This window comes from Rhodnius prolixus, unplaced genomic scaffold, assembly GCF_049639745.1.
Source record: "Rhodnius prolixus isolate KJV_2025 unplaced genomic scaffold, Rpr scaffold_1, whole genome shotgun sequence".
Lineage (NCBI taxonomy): Eukaryota > Metazoa > Arthropoda > Insecta > Hemiptera > Reduviidae > Rhodnius > Rhodnius prolixus.
In genome coordinates this window covers 5,220,574-5,235,645 of record NW_027411581.1, presented here as the reverse complement: position 1 = coordinate 5,235,645, position 15,072 = coordinate 5,220,574, and the positions used below count along the sequence as shown (strand labels likewise).

The 15,072-nt window shown below is 35.2% G+C and overlaps 1 protein-coding gene and 1 long non-coding RNA gene across 2 annotated transcripts; one reads left to right on the top strand and one right to left on the bottom strand.

The window, feature by feature from the left end:
* The first annotated feature begins 3,289 nt into the window (after positions 1-3,289).
* LOC141452878 (solute carrier family 2, facilitated glucose transporter member 1-like) lies at positions 3,290-6,665 on the top strand. Its single transcript, XM_074125382.1, has 2 exons — positions 3,290-3,884; positions 5,555-6,665. Exons 1-2 carry the CDS (start codon positions 3,402-3,404, stop codon positions 6,449-6,451), a joined length of 1,380 nt encoding a protein of 459 aa, XP_073981483.1. The 5' UTR covers positions 3,290-3,401; the 3' UTR covers positions 6,452-6,665.
* Positions 6,666-6,779: 114 nt separating this feature from the next.
* On the bottom strand, positions 6,780-11,024 carry LOC141452882 (uncharacterized). Its single transcript, XR_012457673.1, has 3 exons — positions 10,915-11,024; positions 10,616-10,835; positions 6,780-7,832 (listed from the first exon to the last, which is right to left on the bottom strand). It is a non-coding gene; the product is annotated as an uncharacterized lncRNA (long non-coding RNA).
* Between the last annotated feature and the right edge of the window lie 4,048 nt (positions 11,025-15,072).

The following is a 15,072-nucleotide window of genomic DNA, read 5'->3' as shown; positions in this document are numbered from 1 at the left end:
ATGCTATTTGTGAGATTTATTTTTTAGGATGACCCCCCTCCAAGAAAATAAAATAACGCGACTTTTAATCCAAAAGCTCACAAGTTCCAATTAGATTTTATTTTTCTTTTAGAAATGTGAAATTATTAATAAATATTCTATTCTAATTTTAGTCGTACGTAGAAGTCTCTCTTGAAGTCGTGTAGACTCATAGATGACTTCATTGTATCGTGACTGGAAGGACAGTTGACGTCTTAAACTGCACGGAATTAACGTAAAATTGAAAAATATCAATTTTTTACAGATTTTTTTTTCCTCTTTTGCTATAAAAGTTAAAATCACCAAATTTTCTTTAAATTAAAGAGCATTTTCTCTAACAAGTACTTCTTGTAAGAGAAGAATTTTTTTTTTACTCCGCATTGCGTACTCTAATCAGATCTTTTGTTGACTTCATAGAATCTGGTGCGATCCTGTATCCAGGTTATGAATTAACTCGTACAAGTACTCTAGGGAAGTTTGAGGAAGGGCAAAGAGGAGCTGGTAGCAAGGGATAACTCCTCACTGAAGTCAACTCATCGCTCCCTCATTGTTTTCTCCCTAACAATGATGAGGAAAACTCTCCCCTAAAACATTTTTAGATAGAATATATTCCTCCTTTTAAAGCATACTGACTACTCAGGCACTACAAAGAAGCTGGGTGACTCTCCATTCTTATCATGCTCTTACGACTCCCCAGATTTACTAAATTTACTGGCCCAGATCATAAGGGAACCAAGCTCTCCAGAAAGTTGTAGGCACAGGTCGAGCCGGTAGTCTCCATGGAGTCTTTCACTTCAAATTTCCTCCCCTCATTCCCAAAATTAAGCCGCCACGGTAGCCGAACGGTCAGAAGCGAGACCTTAGTAAAGCTAATATGTATTGTGGTACTGGGAACGATTCCCGGTGTTTAGGCATTGGATTTTATTTAATGGGTAATAAAAGAAATTTATTGTTAAGTATGTTTGCTGGTCGCCTACGTCCACGACACCTAATTTGGTAGTTGGACGTAAAGCCTGCCTGAAATAATAGGCAATTACTTTACTTTACAACTTTCCAAAATTAACCGCAAATTAATTGTTGGGAGGTTGTTAAAGATTGCATAGACTTTTCCATCCCTGATGATCGCCCACGCTCTCTAAGCGAATTCCAGAGATCAGGAAGTCAGCAGGTAAAGATAACCACTCCTCCAAGAAGGAGGGTTACCATCTTAGGGCTCCTGGGCAGAAAACTCCAGAATGGGAGAGTTTTGGACGGCCACTCCTTGAAAAAAGTCTTAATACCCTTCCCTCTCAAGAAATCATATGTCCTCCTCCACTTCCAGACTTATGACCATTCCCAAACGCTCTTCCACTCAATGTAGCTTACATCCTCTTCCACATTTTCAAGAAGGCTTTCTGGAGAGGTCTCGTGCCTTCCAAAGCCTACATTAACTGGGGAAATATTTCACATCCACCGATGGGGCACCACCAGATCGGGGCTTCCCAACTTTTGTGAAAATTAATCATTAGCATTTTTTCCAAAACTTAATTTTTCCAGTTTCTTTAAAGCTCTTTCACAGTAAAATTTAATAGAAACTAAATGTTTCTGAGAGCTTAAAATAGAGTTTTCGCTCTCTCTCTTCTCCTTATGTCACATTGAAATTAACTACACCTGCGTATCTGCATCATTATCTTCTGTAGGTCACACATTATTGCATTTAATAATCCATCAATAACGTCCTAATCAGATACACGGTGGAAAGGGAAGTAGGGTGGAAGAGATATCCGTCCCGACATTGACACCTCTACTTCCCGTAATCACCTTACGCACCACCATGACCTCTACGTCACGATTAATTAACGTTTCGTTTAGATGACAACTTTGTACAAATTTTAATCTGCCAAAAATAAAAAATAAAATGAAGTGTATGTAATCATTATTTATCAATGTTATTTTCAAGTCGTAGAATGATCGTTTTGCTTAAATTCTAACCAAGCATCTTCACGTTCTATTCAATAAAATATATATATATATATTTCAGCTTCACACTTGACTAATATTACTCGTTATCTAGGACACTAGATTTATTAACATTTCTAGGAAATCTAGCTGGCTAGCATTCCATGAACAGTAAAGGAAACATTTAGTGCCGAGTCAGACTTGTAATACTAGCAAAAGGCTTAGACCTGCCTTTAAAAGGCTATCGATTAAGTGAATCGAACATAGATTACACAAAATTTTAAATGACTTTATTATTCTTTGGTCAATCTTAATTCCGTAACTTTAGCTTAAAAAACTACCAAACTAGTTAAAAAAAGTTCTTATTAGGCGCCTCGGCAGCCGAGCGGTTAGAGGCTAGACCCGCAAAGCTAAAATGTGTTGCGGTACTAGGCTATATTTTACCGGTCTATACCTTTAATGGTTAATATGAGAACTTTGTAGTAAAGTATGTTTGCTAGTCGCCACGATAGCCGAGCGGTTAGAGGCAAGACCCGCAAAGCTAAGATGTATTGCGGTACTAGGCTATATTCCCCAGTCTATACCTTTAATGGTTAATATGAGAAATTTAAAAGTAAAGTATGTTTGCTAGTCACCTACGTCCACGACGCCTGAATGGCTAGTTGGATGTAAAGCCCGCCTGAAAGTTCTTATTTTCGTAGAATATATTTTTTGTCCTCCTATATATGGGCGACAATCATCATGTTGACGCTATATATAAGTAACAATGATAAAAGTGAACAGTTAGTAGTAAAAGAGTGGAGAAGTTACTCCAGCAGTAACACTCCAAGAAACTGTACTATTAGTCCAATCTCTTCACTAGAGAGGATATCACAAGGCCACCGTCTTTTAAGACGTCTAGCTGGGTTGTCAAGGAAGAGTTCTAGAAGTAAGATGTTGAGCTACAGGTTGTACAGGTTGAAGTGCAGTTTCCTGCATGCGGTTTTCAACGACTTACTTGATGAAAAGGATTGTTAAAATCTGTCCGGCGACGTAATTCGGTGTCCGGTACTCTAGAGACGTAATATTGAGCCTTTAGTATGGATCCAAGTATTTCAGATTTTATTGATTGAATTCTCTAGAGATTGGTGCGGTTTGGTTGAACCCCACAGCTCTATTCCATACGTCCAGATGGGTTCAAAAATAGCAGTGCAGATTAGTCTCTTGATGTTTAACTAGAATCAGTTTAGAATTAAATTTAGATTTAGACGAATAAAAACAGATTTTTATTATATTTTTTCAAAATTTTCATGGGTTGCCATGAAGTTATAAAAATATCATCTGTCCATAATTTGGGATTTATGCAATTTACATTAAATTTATTATATAGCAACTATCGTTTATAGTGAAGTTATATAAAACCATTGCAGTATCATAATTTATTTAAACACTAGCGAAAGATAAAAATGAAATTTGGATTAGCTTGGGCGGTTGCAGCTGGAGCTATTGGTTCTGGATTTCAACATGGCTACAACACTGGCGTTCTCAATTCGCCACAAGTAGTCATGGAAGATTGGACAGATGAATCATTAGACAATCCATCAGATTTCGTTGTGACAATGTATTGGTCGACGGTGGTCTCTATATTCTGTGTTGGCGGCATGATCGGTGGTGCAATGACTGGTATCATGTCCAATAGATTCGGACGTAAAGGATCGCTGTTGTTGAACAACATTCTGGTTGCATTAGCCGCGATCTGTATGTTGTCAGCCAAATATGCCGACAGTGTTTATCTGTTAATTCTTGGACGATTTATTATCGGAATCAACGCTGGACTAAATGCCGGCTTAGGACCGACTTATCTGAATGAAATCGCACCAGTCAGCCAACGAGGAGCGATTGGCACTATGTATCAACTGGTCATCACGATCACCATCCTCATGGCGCAGGTAAACTAGCCAATGCATAATGGTTAGCTACAAAGTAATGAATAGCAATTAAGGGTTTTATGAAAAGGGAAGATAAGCAGAAATTTTGGCTTAAAAATATATCTTAACCCAATTATATTGTGTCGTCTAGAGTGTATTAAGAGCCAGTTGTTCATTTATGCATTTTGTCACAGCTTCAAATGTAATTAGTGACAAGATTAGCTGACACCAAGATTAGGCACCTAGAGGCGTGGCTTAATGAAAGCTCATATTCAAGCTAATGAAGCTAGAGTGCTTATTTGCTACCAAATTGCCTCATTTCAATATATGAATAGAAAAACATTTTTTTAAATCTAGTAAACTACATATGACATTTAATTGGGAGATAGTAATTGGTTTTCAAAGTAGTGTTTGGTCTAAGGATCATATGTGTATGTAAGGAATTGGAATCATGGTACTGTGCGGCGTGTGGCTTCTGTCATGAAGCGATTAAATGACTTGAAGAGTATGCCGGGAGTTTATATTTCCTGCATCTTTAGGCTGTAGTGAAGTGTACTCAAAAACACATCAATCAAAACGCCCAAAAACATTTTTGCCTACTTTAGGGATCTCAGAAATTGTATTTCGAAACTGGGCATGATCACATTTTCTCCCGATACGAGTAGGGCATGGAATGATACGAAATCACGTGATTAACTTGTTTGCTTCTGTACCTTAACTCATTGCGACGGTAGCCGAGCGGTTAGGTTAGAGGCGAGACCTGTAAAACTAATATTTATTGTGGTACTGGGTTCGATTCCCGGACTAAGGCCTTGGATTTTATTTAATGGAAATAAAAAATAAATAAAGTAATGCCTATTTTTTCAGGCGGGCTTTACGTCCAACTACCAATTAGGTATCGTGGATGGAGGCAACTAGCAAACATACTTTATGTAAATTTCTCATATTAACCATTAAAGGTATAGACTGGGAATATAGCCTAGTACCGCAATACATCTTAGCTTTGCGGGTCTAGCCTCTAACCGCTCGGCTATCGTGGCGCCTAATAAAAGACCATTGCTAGATGTTGTTGGAGTAATTTTCGATATATGAAGTAAATAATTGCCTATTTTTCCAGGCGGGCTTTACGTCTAACTACCAATTAGGTGTCGTGGTCGGAGGCGACTAGCATACATACTTTACTGTAAATTTCTTTTATTAACCATTAAATAAAATCCAAGGCCTAAAGACCGGGAATCGAACCCAGTGTCACAATACATATTAACTTCATAGTTCTCGCCTCTAACCACTCGGCTACCATGGCGCCTAATAAAAGTTAATAAAAGAAAGAGAGAAAGAAAATGTTTGCTAGTCGCCTCCGTCCATTGATAGCTCATTGGTAGCCTTAAAAATTGGCAATTACTTTACTTTACTTCTTGCGGCTTTCTCCAGTAAATTATATATTGTTTATCTTGTTAAATAGAATAGACCTTTAAACAGTTTATAATTGGTATCCGTACACGACACCTGATTTGGTAGTTGGAAGTAAAGCCCGCCTGAAAAAATAGGCAATTACATACTTATTTTTGGTACAAGGTGAATATGAGCTTTCAGTAAGTATTAACCCCTACTTTAGTCCATACCCATTCTAACGTAGCTCTCCTCTGAATAAGCGAAAATCGTAACAGTAAGATATTTGATTTATTTTGTAGGTGTTGGGAACCGAAAAACTGCTAGGTACGGATAAACTGTGGCCAATCTTGTTGGTACTGATAGTGGTCCCAGCAATACTACAAGAAGCGATGTTCTTGTATGCCCCAGAGAGTCCAAGATATTTTCTAATGCGTAAACAAGATGATGCAAATGCGAAATTAGCCTTGAAAAAGTTGACTCCGGAAGATCAACGAGAAACACGATTCACTGAAGTGAAAAATGACGTAGAAGATGCCAAAAATCAGCCTAAGGTGACCTTGAAGGAAATGTTTAAAACAGCACGACTGCGCAAACCGTTGTACATACTAGCAGCTTTGATGGCTGCCCAACAGTTGTCGGGCATCAACGCGGTCATCTTTTATTCCACAAAAATATTTGAAACGGGCAAACTAAGTACATCGCTGGCTCAGCTTTCAACGGTCGGCCTGGGCATTATAAACGTTTTAGCGACGATCGCATCCATATTCTTGATCGATCGTATGGGTCGAAAACCTTTATTGATATTCGCCTTTGTCGGCATGATCGCCACAACTTGTTTGCTGTGTGTTGGCTTGTATTTTGTGGAGAAAAGTCGATTGATAAGTTACGCCTGTATTGCGGTGGTGTATCTGTATATTATTTGCTTTGCTGTCGGCGCCGGTGCAATACCATGGCTGATCGGACCGGAACTGTTTAACACTGCGGCTCGACCCATGGCTGTCAGCATAGGTGTTTTGGTCAATTGGTTTTTCAATTTCATTGTCGGATTGACATTTCTGCCGATCCAGCTCCTTATTGGACCCGCTACATTCTTAATTTTCATCATCTGCCAAATACTTGCCTTAATCTTCATTCTCGCCAAAGTGCCGGAAACCAAAGGGCGCCCGATTGAAGAAATTACAGCTCTGTTTGAATGAATTCACGGATGGCTATCGTTGTTTATACTTTAAACTAAAAAAACTTACTACGTTCAAAAGAGAAATTAAATTTATTTTATGAAATATATGGCACCACTCTAAAGGAAGCGATAAATTTTGTTAGAATATTAAAATTTGTACAAATTAAATTTAAATATTAAAAAAAAAACAAATACATATTTCAAATGAGTTTGACATTTTCCAGTTAAAAGTGAGTAACTGTAGTCATTTTATATGAGTTAAACTTATTGTGGATTTTCCGGTACCCTTACCAATACGTATCAGGAATTCTTAAAATCGTGCAGATTTGTGATTGAGTGGTTTTACCGGAAATACTTGTTTTTTGAACGCCTACTAAGTGCTTTAAATATAAGACTGTATTGGACACAAGACAAAGCTAAAGATCCATTTTTACGTCTCCAACCAAACTATACTTTACTTTACTTTCTTTACTTTTATTCTTTCTTTACGTACTTTACTTCCTTCACTTTCTTTACTTAGTTTATATTTACTTGACTTTTCTTTCTTTACTTACATTATTTAATTTCTTTACTTTATTTATTTACTTTACTTTCTTTAATTCCTTCACTTTCTTTACTTAGTTTATATTTACTTGACTTCTCTTTCTTTACTTACATTATTTACTTACTTTACTTTCTTTATTTACTTTACTTTCTTTACTTTACTGTGGAAAACATTATAAAATCTGTAACCAAATTAATCCCTAGCTATACACAATTTTCCCAAGTGCCTATATTGCTCAAATAGGTTAAGAAAAAGAAGATATTTTTTTAGATGAACATTAATCTTTGTCTAATTATGTAAAATAGAAATTAATATACTATGAAATAGCTATTATTATCAGCGAAAATTATTAATCGTTCAATTAAATAAGCTGCAGGTGTTTGGGTATTTCTTAGGAGTTTTAAACTGGCGTAGAATATTAAATTGAGTCCTGGCTACGCGCCAATATCTAGAAGTGTGTAAGTGGTGTGTCACTATGTTTTGAGCTGGCTCGATAAATTTCTTAGAATTTCTTTAATTTTAATAAGTAGCTTAACGTTTATTTCTCAAGTATTTATTTTTACTTTGGCTTAATGCTTGTAAGTATTGCGACTGAGTTAAATGGAATTTTTTGATTAAATCACAAAAATCAGTAAAATGAGGTTCTTTGACTTTTTCTTCAAAATTGGAAACATTTAACCTTCTTTATTAATAAGTATATGTGGGGCTTATATTGGTGCAATGGTTAATTTTGTAGGAGTGAGTTCGAATCCCGCGTGTTGCTAATTTTTATTTGTTAGAAAAAAAATGATAATATGATAATTTGCTTCTGTCTTCATACCACGACACCAAATTGTAGTTGGACGTTAAGTCTGGCCTGAAAAAGAAAAATACGCGATTACTTTACTTTATAAGATGCGATTACTATGAATCGAAGTATTTTAGATTTTTTTGTTTCAATTCTCTAGAGAGTGGCGTACATCGTTGAACCCCACAGTTCTATTCTATACGCCCAGATGGATTTCCAAAATTGCTGTATAAATTAGTCTTTTTTTTTTGTCTAGAGACAGTTTAGAATTGGATTTAGATTTAGAAGAATATAAACAGATTTTTATTTTTATTTTTTCTAAATTTAGTTCGATTATATTTTGATTGATTTATTTATTAATAGAATTACTTTATCGTTTTATTACTTTTTATTTACATCGTAAATTCTATAAGTCAACAAAATTTATACAAAAAAATCAATAAACTACTTCCTTATTTCTATTTAATTAAAGTAATAATGATAATAAAAACTATTTTTATTACATTGCAATTATTTACTAATAATAACAAGAATATAATAATTATACGTATAATGATTGTAATCATAATAAATCTGATAAATATATATCGATTAAGATGAAAAAATAATTTAAAAGGTGTTCTAAGTAACAAAGGTTATAAGAATGCCATTTTACATTTTTCAAGTAATGGCAGAAGTAACAAAATGATTTACGTCTAAGTAATAAAACAACAAAAGTAATAAAAGAAAAAGAAACAGCTGTTAGCTAAACTTCATGCTAACATAGAACGTCAACTTTATTTATTTTTATTTTTTTACGATATCATAAAGAAATTATTAAAAAGGGCACCACCACTGAAGGTCACTGTCTAAGAGACCAAGTAAAAATTAAGATTACTGGACGATGGAGAAAAATGTGGTTTTGGAGATGGTACATCAAAACGTAAGAAGATTAAGAAGGTTCTTCAAGGGCAAGGACATAAATTAAGGCCCTCCATAAATCAGTTGAATTCTTATTTCCGGTCAGCGATCGCGAAATCTTAATGAATTCAACTTTGATATTAAGTTTGAACCGTCTAACAAAATAATTACAAACTGAACCCCTTCAACCTAAAAATGGATCAAATATTCCATCTCCCATTTTGTAAATCACCTATTATAAATAAAAAAATAAAATAAACAAAACAAAATAATTGTTAAAAACTAAAAGAAAACTATAAATAAATAATAAATGACATTATAACCTTGTATAACCTCATAACAAAACATAACCTTGAGGAAATTCTTTCTATGTCCCACAAACAAACGAATCTGTGATGAAATTTTAAAAAATAAAAGAAGATAATGATAACTAGGACAAAAAACTATAGTCATGAACAAATAAAACTAAGTAGAAAGAAACTAAGATATAAAAAAAATAGTTATGTCGTGGAATAGTGATTAATTGATGAATGAACCGGAAAAAGCTATGATAGAATGTCCTTTGGTAATGGAAAACTATGTAAAGTAAAGTAATTGCCTGTTTTTTCAGACAGACTTTACATCCAACTACCAAATTTGGTGTCGTGGATGGAGGCGACTAACAAACATACTTTACTATAAATTTCTCATATTAACCATTAAAGGTATAGACCGGGAAATATAGCCTAGTACCGCAATACATCTTAGCTTTGCGGGTCTAGCCTCTAACCGCTCGGCTATCGTGGCGACTAGCTAACATACTTTACTATAAATTTCTCATATTAACCATTAAAGGTATAAACTGGGAATATAGCCTAGTACCGCAATACATCTTAGCTTTGCGGATCTAGCCTCTAACCGCTCGGCTACCGTGGCGACTAGCAAACATACTTTACTATAAATTTCTCATATTAACCATTAAAGGTATAGACCGGGAAATATAGCCTAGTACCGCAATACATCTTAGCTTTGCGGGTCTAGCCTCTAACCGCTCGGCTACCGTGGCGACTAGCAAACATACTTTACTATAAATTTCTCATATTAACCATTAAAGGTATAGACCGGGAAATATAGCCTAGTACCGCAATACATCTTAGCTTTGCGGGTCTAGCCTCTAACCGCTCGGCTACCGTGGCGACTAGCAAACATACTTTACTATAAATTTCTCATATTAACCATTAAAGGTATAGACTGGGAATGCAGCCTAGTACCGCAATACATCTTAGCTTTGCGGGTCTAGCCTCTAACCACTCAGCTATTGTGGCGACTAGCAAATATACTTTACTAAGTAGCTAATATTATCTTTACTAGCAAAATTGTGAATAAGTGACCTTGAAAATTCCAAAATATAGGATTTTTTTTTTTTGTTGACAACTATTTTGACGCCTATTTCACGCCTCAACCTATATTTTTTCATGTTACTGTCAATAATTTATCAATATTGAGTTACAACTAAAAGATTTATGTTTGCTTTTTTAAGATGGCCTTCTGCAAATTGTTGGTTGTTTTTGTTGTCCATGTGGACGGCAACATTCCTAGTTACCACTATTTTTTTTTTTTTTTTATTTGTGATTTAAGGCGCGTCAACATCTAAGGTTATTGGCGCCCGGAGCTTTTTTCAGTGCACTGCCGAACGGTGTTCTCTCGTTACAGACAACACTGTCCATCACCGGACAGTGAGCTGTAAGAAGCTCCTAGGAAGAGAAAATCTAAGGGTCAGCAGCTGGATTCGAACCCGGGACCTCCGCGTGGGAGTCCAGTACGCTAACCGCATAGCTAATACCTTCCCCTAGTTACCACTAATATTATGACATTAAATTTATTATATAATAGTTTAACTGATTGCAGAAAACAGTACAGTTTGAATACTCATACCTATTGCACTTCCTATTACAATATCGGTGAAAACTTACTTCCGGCTTTTAGTTCGTTAGTTGAGACCTTGACCTCCATAAATCGCATTCGCGTCTTTCCTCTTAATGGCTATAGCTCTCCCAGATCCACACATCTAGCATGAAAAATCTCCCTTCCCGGAAAAATTGTCTAACCTTATCAATTTGGGTCTGCCCCCCACTCTCCTGGCCCAATCCATCGTCTCTTAAAATCAATTTTCCAACCCACACCCACCATTTTCTAGAAAAAAAAAGAGAAGAAATTATTTCAGTGTAAACCCAATATTGAAAATTTGATATCGCTTACAAATAATAAATACTTTTGGAGAAAGTAAAAGTTCCGTGTTTAAAAAATAATATATGAATTATAAGTGTTAGCAATAATTGCAATAAATTTTCTTTAATTTCAATTTCATGACATAAAATTTATGTACTCATACATTACCTAGGATATGGATTAATAAATTATAGATATGAATTAATTTATTTCAAAATAAATAATTTATTTTCATAAATTCTCTTAAATTTTATATATATATTTAAAAGTGAAAGGAAGTAAAAAATAAATAAATAAAAACTATACAGCAAATAAATTATCGCAGCGTTACACTTCTCAATAACAAATTGGATGACACTGACAAATCGATTCTTTTTTTTCGGAGGAGCGATGTTTTATTTTAAATAGAATGAGTATAGTTATTCGTAGCTAATGTTTTCTAAATGATCTATATTTCTGTTATATGAACTGTTCAGTAAAACGGAACAAAAATCGGGAGTGGACACTTTCTAGACTTTTTTTTTTACTATTTATTCTCAAGATGAATCGAACTCAATAAAAAATTCTTCAAACTTGCAACATTTGAGCCATATTAATTCTCACCCAAAATTATCGTTTTTTAAGCTAAAAATGAATTTTAATAGAGAAATTATTTGAATAAAATTTATTTCAGCTAGATACAACGAAATGTAAAGTAATTGCCTATTTTTTCAGGCTGACTTTACCTCCAACTACCAAATTAGGTGTCGTGGACGGAGGCGACTAGCAAACATACTTTACTATAAATTTCTCATATTAACCATTAAAGGTATAGACCGGGGAATATAGCCTAGTACCGCAATACATCTTAGCTTTGCGGGTCTAGCCTCTAACCGCTCGGCTATCGTAGCGGCTAGCAAACATACTTTACTATAAATTTCTCATATTAACCATTAAAGGTATAGACCGGGGAATATAGCCTAGTACCGCAATACATCTTAGCACTGCGGGTCTAGCCTCTAACCACTCGGCTACCGTAACGACTAGCAAACATACTTTACTATAAATTTCTCATATTAACCATTAAAGGTATAGACCGGGGAATATAGCCTAGTACCGCAATACATCTTAGCATTGCGGTTCTAGGCTCTAACCGCTCGGCTATTGTGACGACTAGCAAACATACTTTACTGCAAATTTCTCATATTAACCATTAAAGGTATAGACCGGGGAATATAGCCTAGTACTGCAATACATCTTAGCTTAGCAAGTCTAGCCTCTAACCGCTCCGCTACCGTAGCGACTAGCAGACATACTTTACTATAAATTTCTCATATTAACCATTAAAGGTATAGACCGGGGAATATAGCCTAGTACCGCAATACATCTTAGCATTGCGGGTCCAGCTTCTAAAACCGCTCGGCTACAGTGGCGTCTTTTACCACAAATTGTAAATCGGAAGTTGAAAAAAAATTTTAGAGGAATTAAAAAAAAAAAAAAAATCGAGTGTTATTTCCGATAGATCAGCTTCGTGTGGGCGGGCTTTGCTGTTTTGCAAGCATGGATTTTTAACTGGGAGATCCCTGGTTCGAATTCCGTGTATAGCTACTTTTTATCTGTTAAAAAAATGTTAATAGTAAAGTATAGTGCTTCCGCCAGCTGTGCACGTCCTACCTAATTGGTAGTTGGACGTTAAGTCCCGCCTAAAATAAAACAAGAGATTGATTACTTAATTTATACGATTTGTGCGTATAAACACTGACTTCATTCTTTAAAATCTTTTTTTTTCCTGTCTCAGGTGTACTTCTGGTGTATATTCGATATCGAAAATCTGGTATAAAAGCAATATTTCCGTTTTAGTAGAAAGGGTAAGCAAATATGGCTGTCATGAAATATACAAATTTAATTAAATATTAATCTTCATATTATTAGTAGCAATCGATATAATTTACTCGTAGCTATCGAAATTCGAAAGCTAAATTAGAAATCCGCCCCCCCCTCATATGGATAAAAAAATATTTATTTTTCCGTGAATTTGAAACAAACACAAAGCGTTCTGTTAACTGCAGGAAGTAAAAATATATTTTTTTTTAATGTTATTATTAAAAAAAGATAATTTTTTATTTTGATTGATTAAGATAGCAATCAAAAAATTAAGAATAAGTAAACGGATATTCAGTTTTGCTGTTAATGTATATTCTACTCTGTTATGATTATAAAGCCATTTTTGCTTATTATTACAATAATAATGGATAAATATGGAATAGATAACCGACACTATAATCATATCGTCTTGTAGTGAACTGACAGACTGGCCGATCCAGACATTCACAGGTGGGTATCCATGAACTTCTTTGGCAAATAGAATCTTTTTGCATAGAGAGCGCGAGATATCTTTAAAAAAAATAATTGCAAAATCAAAAGAAATAATATCTATAATACGTACAGGATGTGTGGGCAAAAAAAATTAGCACGTGTAGTTTATAAAATAAAACCAAAACAGTATACTTAACTGTGGTGAAGGGGGGGTGGCATAGCCTCCAGAACTTTGGCCTCAATATTCTGACTAAAATATCGTGGTCCAGCTCATATAATCTCAAACGTAGCGTACAGAATCAAGAGGTGGTCTTTGAAAAAAATATAAAAAAAAATGAACAATTTTGCTACCTTGCGCGCAGGTTCATTGCTTCTTTAGACAAACCTACACACTACAACACATACACATACACAATTTGATCGTGTATAAACATACACACACACACACACACACACGGAAGTTCAGTTGCCATGGCAAAAAAGGCCCCCAAGATATTTTACTCTATATTGAGCATAGTTTGCATTTCATTCTACTTTACTTTCTCCTGATCTAGCTCACCAAGTTTGCTATCGTTTTTTCGTGCAGATTTGTTGTTTTTTAAAAAATTATTTTAGTTTTTACCAGAAATATGCTTTTTTAAATCTCCCCAGAGTTCAGAGAAAGTGGTTTTTACTACGTGTATTTATCTACGGTTACTGAAACACGAAAAATGGCAAACAAAATAGTCCAAAAAAAAAATCTAATCGATCGCATCAAATAATACGCTTCCATTTCCGTTGAACCAATTTCAAGTAAAATCTCGTTTATCTGCAGCGACAAATACCAACTTTTAGATATCCTTCGTTTTTTTTTGTTTTGAGATATTCCGTTTAAGAGGCGCCACAGTACCCGAGCGATTAGAGGCTAGACCCGCAAAGCTAAGATGTATTGCGGTACTATGCTATATTCCCAGATTATACCTTTAATGGTTAATATGAGAAATTTATAGTAAAGTATGTTTGCTAGTTGCCACAGTACCCGAGCGATTAGAGGCTAGACCCGCAAAGCTAAGATGTATTGCGGTACTATGCTATATTCCCAGATTATACCTTTAATGGTTAATATGAGAAATTTATAGTAAAGTATGTTTGCTAGTTGCCACAGTACCCGAGCGATTAGAGGCTAGACCCGCAAAGCTAAGATGTATTGCGGTACTATGCTATATTCCCAGATTATACCTTTAATGGTTAATATGAGAAATTTATAGTAAAGTATGTTTGCTAGTTGCCACAGTACCCGAGCGATTAGAGGCTAGACCCGCAAAGCTAAGATGTATTGCGGTAATAGGCTATATTCCCAGTCTATACCTTTAATGGTTTGTATTAAAAAATTTAAAGTGAAGTATGTTTGCTAGTCGCCACGATAGCCGAGCGGTTAGAGGCTAGACCCGCAAAGCTAAGATGTATTGCGGTACTAGGCTATATTCCCAGTCTTTACCTTTAATGGTTACTATGAGAAATTTACAGTAAAGTATCTTTTGCTAGTCGCCACGATAGCCGAGCGGTTAGAGGCTAGACCCGCAATGCTAAGATGTATTGCGGTACTAGGCTATATTCCCAGTCTTTACCTTTAATGGTTACTATGAGAAATTTACAGTAAAGTATCTTTTGCTAGTCGCCACGATAGCCGAGCGGTTAGAGGCTAGACCCGCAATGCTAAGATGTATTGCGGTACTAGGCTATATTCCCAGTCTATACCTTTAATGGTTACTATGAGAAATTTACAGTAAAGTATGTTTGCTAGTCTTCTCCGTCCACGTCACCTAATTGGTAGTTAGACGTTAAGCTCCTCCTGAAAAAATAGGCGATTACTCTACTTACTTTACTTTACTATTCCGTTTAAACTCCCACTATGTTTTTTTCTAAA

Excerpts from the sequence above, each read along its gene's own strand:
- LOC141452878 (XM_074125382.1), top strand. The coding sequence starts at position 3,402 with ATGAAATTTGGATTAGCTTGGGCGGTTGCAGCTGGAGCTATTGGTTCT. Across the intron at positions 3,885-5,554 it reads TCACCATCCTCATGGCGCAG|GTGTTGGGAACCGAAAAACT; the intron begins GTAAACTAGCCA and ends TTTATTTTGTAG.